The 1,331-nt window shown below is 40.0% G+C and overlaps 2 protein-coding genes across 3 annotated transcripts in view; one reads left to right on the forward strand and one right to left on the reverse strand.

The window, feature by feature from the left end:
* supt3h (SPT3 homolog, SAGA and STAGA complex component) overlaps positions 1-991 on the forward strand; it is an 18,803-nt gene extending 17,812 nt beyond the window's left edge. For both annotated transcript variants that reach the window (XM_014024601.1, XM_014024600.1), the window contains exons 11-12: positions 582-671; positions 876-991. In XM_014024601.1, the coding sequence (XP_013880055.1) occupies positions 582-671; positions 876-917 (132 nt within the window). In that variant the 3' untranslated portion in view covers positions 918-991. The remainder of the gene's footprint in view (positions 1-581; positions 672-875) is intronic.
* Positions 992-1,331, reverse strand: part of cdc5l (CDC5 cell division cycle 5-like (S. pombe)) — a 14,789-nt gene continuing 14,449 nt past the window's right edge. The window contains exon 19 of the mRNA XM_014024599.1: positions 992-1,288. Within this exon, the coding sequence (XP_013880053.1) occupies positions 1,175-1,288 (114 nt within the window). The 3' untranslated portion in view covers positions 992-1,174. The remainder of the gene's footprint in view (positions 1,289-1,331) is intronic.

Below are 1,331 nucleotides of genomic sequence, written 5' to 3' on the forward strand. Positions count from 1 at the left end.
ATATATATATATACATATATATATAAACACTGCAAAGGCTGAAAAATCCTGGAGTCTGTATGAAATTAGAGGTAGTATGAGAATTACATTTTTTATGCTTTTGAAGATAAAAATAGGGGGCGTCGTATTATACATGAGATTGTGTTATACATGAATAAATAAGTTAGTTTATGTTCTGAAGGCTGTATGATGTCAGTGTATGAGTGGACCTGTCAATAAATCAGGCAAAGAAATGCCTCCTAAACTCACTGCTGGTGGTTATCAGTATTTTACCTGTTTACTGGGTACAGTTTTTAATGTTCTTAGTTTTAAACATGCAGTTGAGGCTTGGCACAATGACATGTTGTTACAAATAAAACTAAATCAAGAACAAACAATATAAACTTAAAATTATTCTCTAAAATCATTGTTTGTGATAAATTGTGTCATTAATTTCATTATCATGGCTATAGCAGTGAGTTTAAAAATGGGGGTATTTCAGTCATAATATTTATATATTTCTCTTTAACCCGTGTTAAACCATCATATGGTCACAGTTGTAGTTGTGTGTTTGGTGATGATGTCATGTCTTGTGTGTTCAGAGCTGTCCGGCTGCTGTGGAGCCGCCCAGTGGAGCCATCCAGCCCTGTCACATCAGAGAGGCCCTCAGGAGATACAACTACACACACAAAGTACTCGTACACACACACACACACAGCAGCATGTCAGCCACTCTTTCATGTTAGTTTAAACAATGATCTTATGTTGATAAATAATGCAGTTTGTGTGATAACTGCATACAGTTGAAAATGTTCCTCTGCACTGGTTCTGAACTGGTTCTGCACTGGTTCTACTGTCAGACTGAAGTGAAACTAAAACAGTTTTTCTTTCCTCAGACGTCTTCCAGCAGAGGTGGGATGGCGTTTCTCTGCTGCTGATGACTCAGCAGGTTGCTGTTGTTAATATGATGTCAAATGTTTTCTTCTTATAATAAAAGTTTTCACGCTGCTCATTTCATGGTTGGAAAAACTTTATTGGTCACGATTTGCGTACAGAAACACAGATTTATGGAGCATGCTCAGAACAGCCAGTGACATCACAGCAACATCAGCACAAGGAGGCGGGGCTTATCTCCTGCATTATTAGAACAGTTGGTTTGATACGATGACTCAGCAGATTGTTTCAGCTGTGTTTGTCAGTATTTGTGAGAGCCGCTGAGCAGAGCCTCTCTCTCCAGCAGCAGCTCTCCATATCTCTGCTGGAGCTCTCGTTCTCGCTCCATCTGCCTCTCCACGTCCTCCCGCAGAGCCTGACACACACACACACACACACACACACACACACACACACAC

Source organism: Austrofundulus limnaeus, unplaced genomic scaffold (assembly GCF_001266775.1).
Source record: "Austrofundulus limnaeus strain Quisiro unplaced genomic scaffold, Austrofundulus_limnaeus-1.0 Scaffold430, whole genome shotgun sequence".
NCBI lineage: Eukaryota > Metazoa > Chordata > Actinopteri > Cyprinodontiformes > Rivulidae > Austrofundulus > Austrofundulus limnaeus.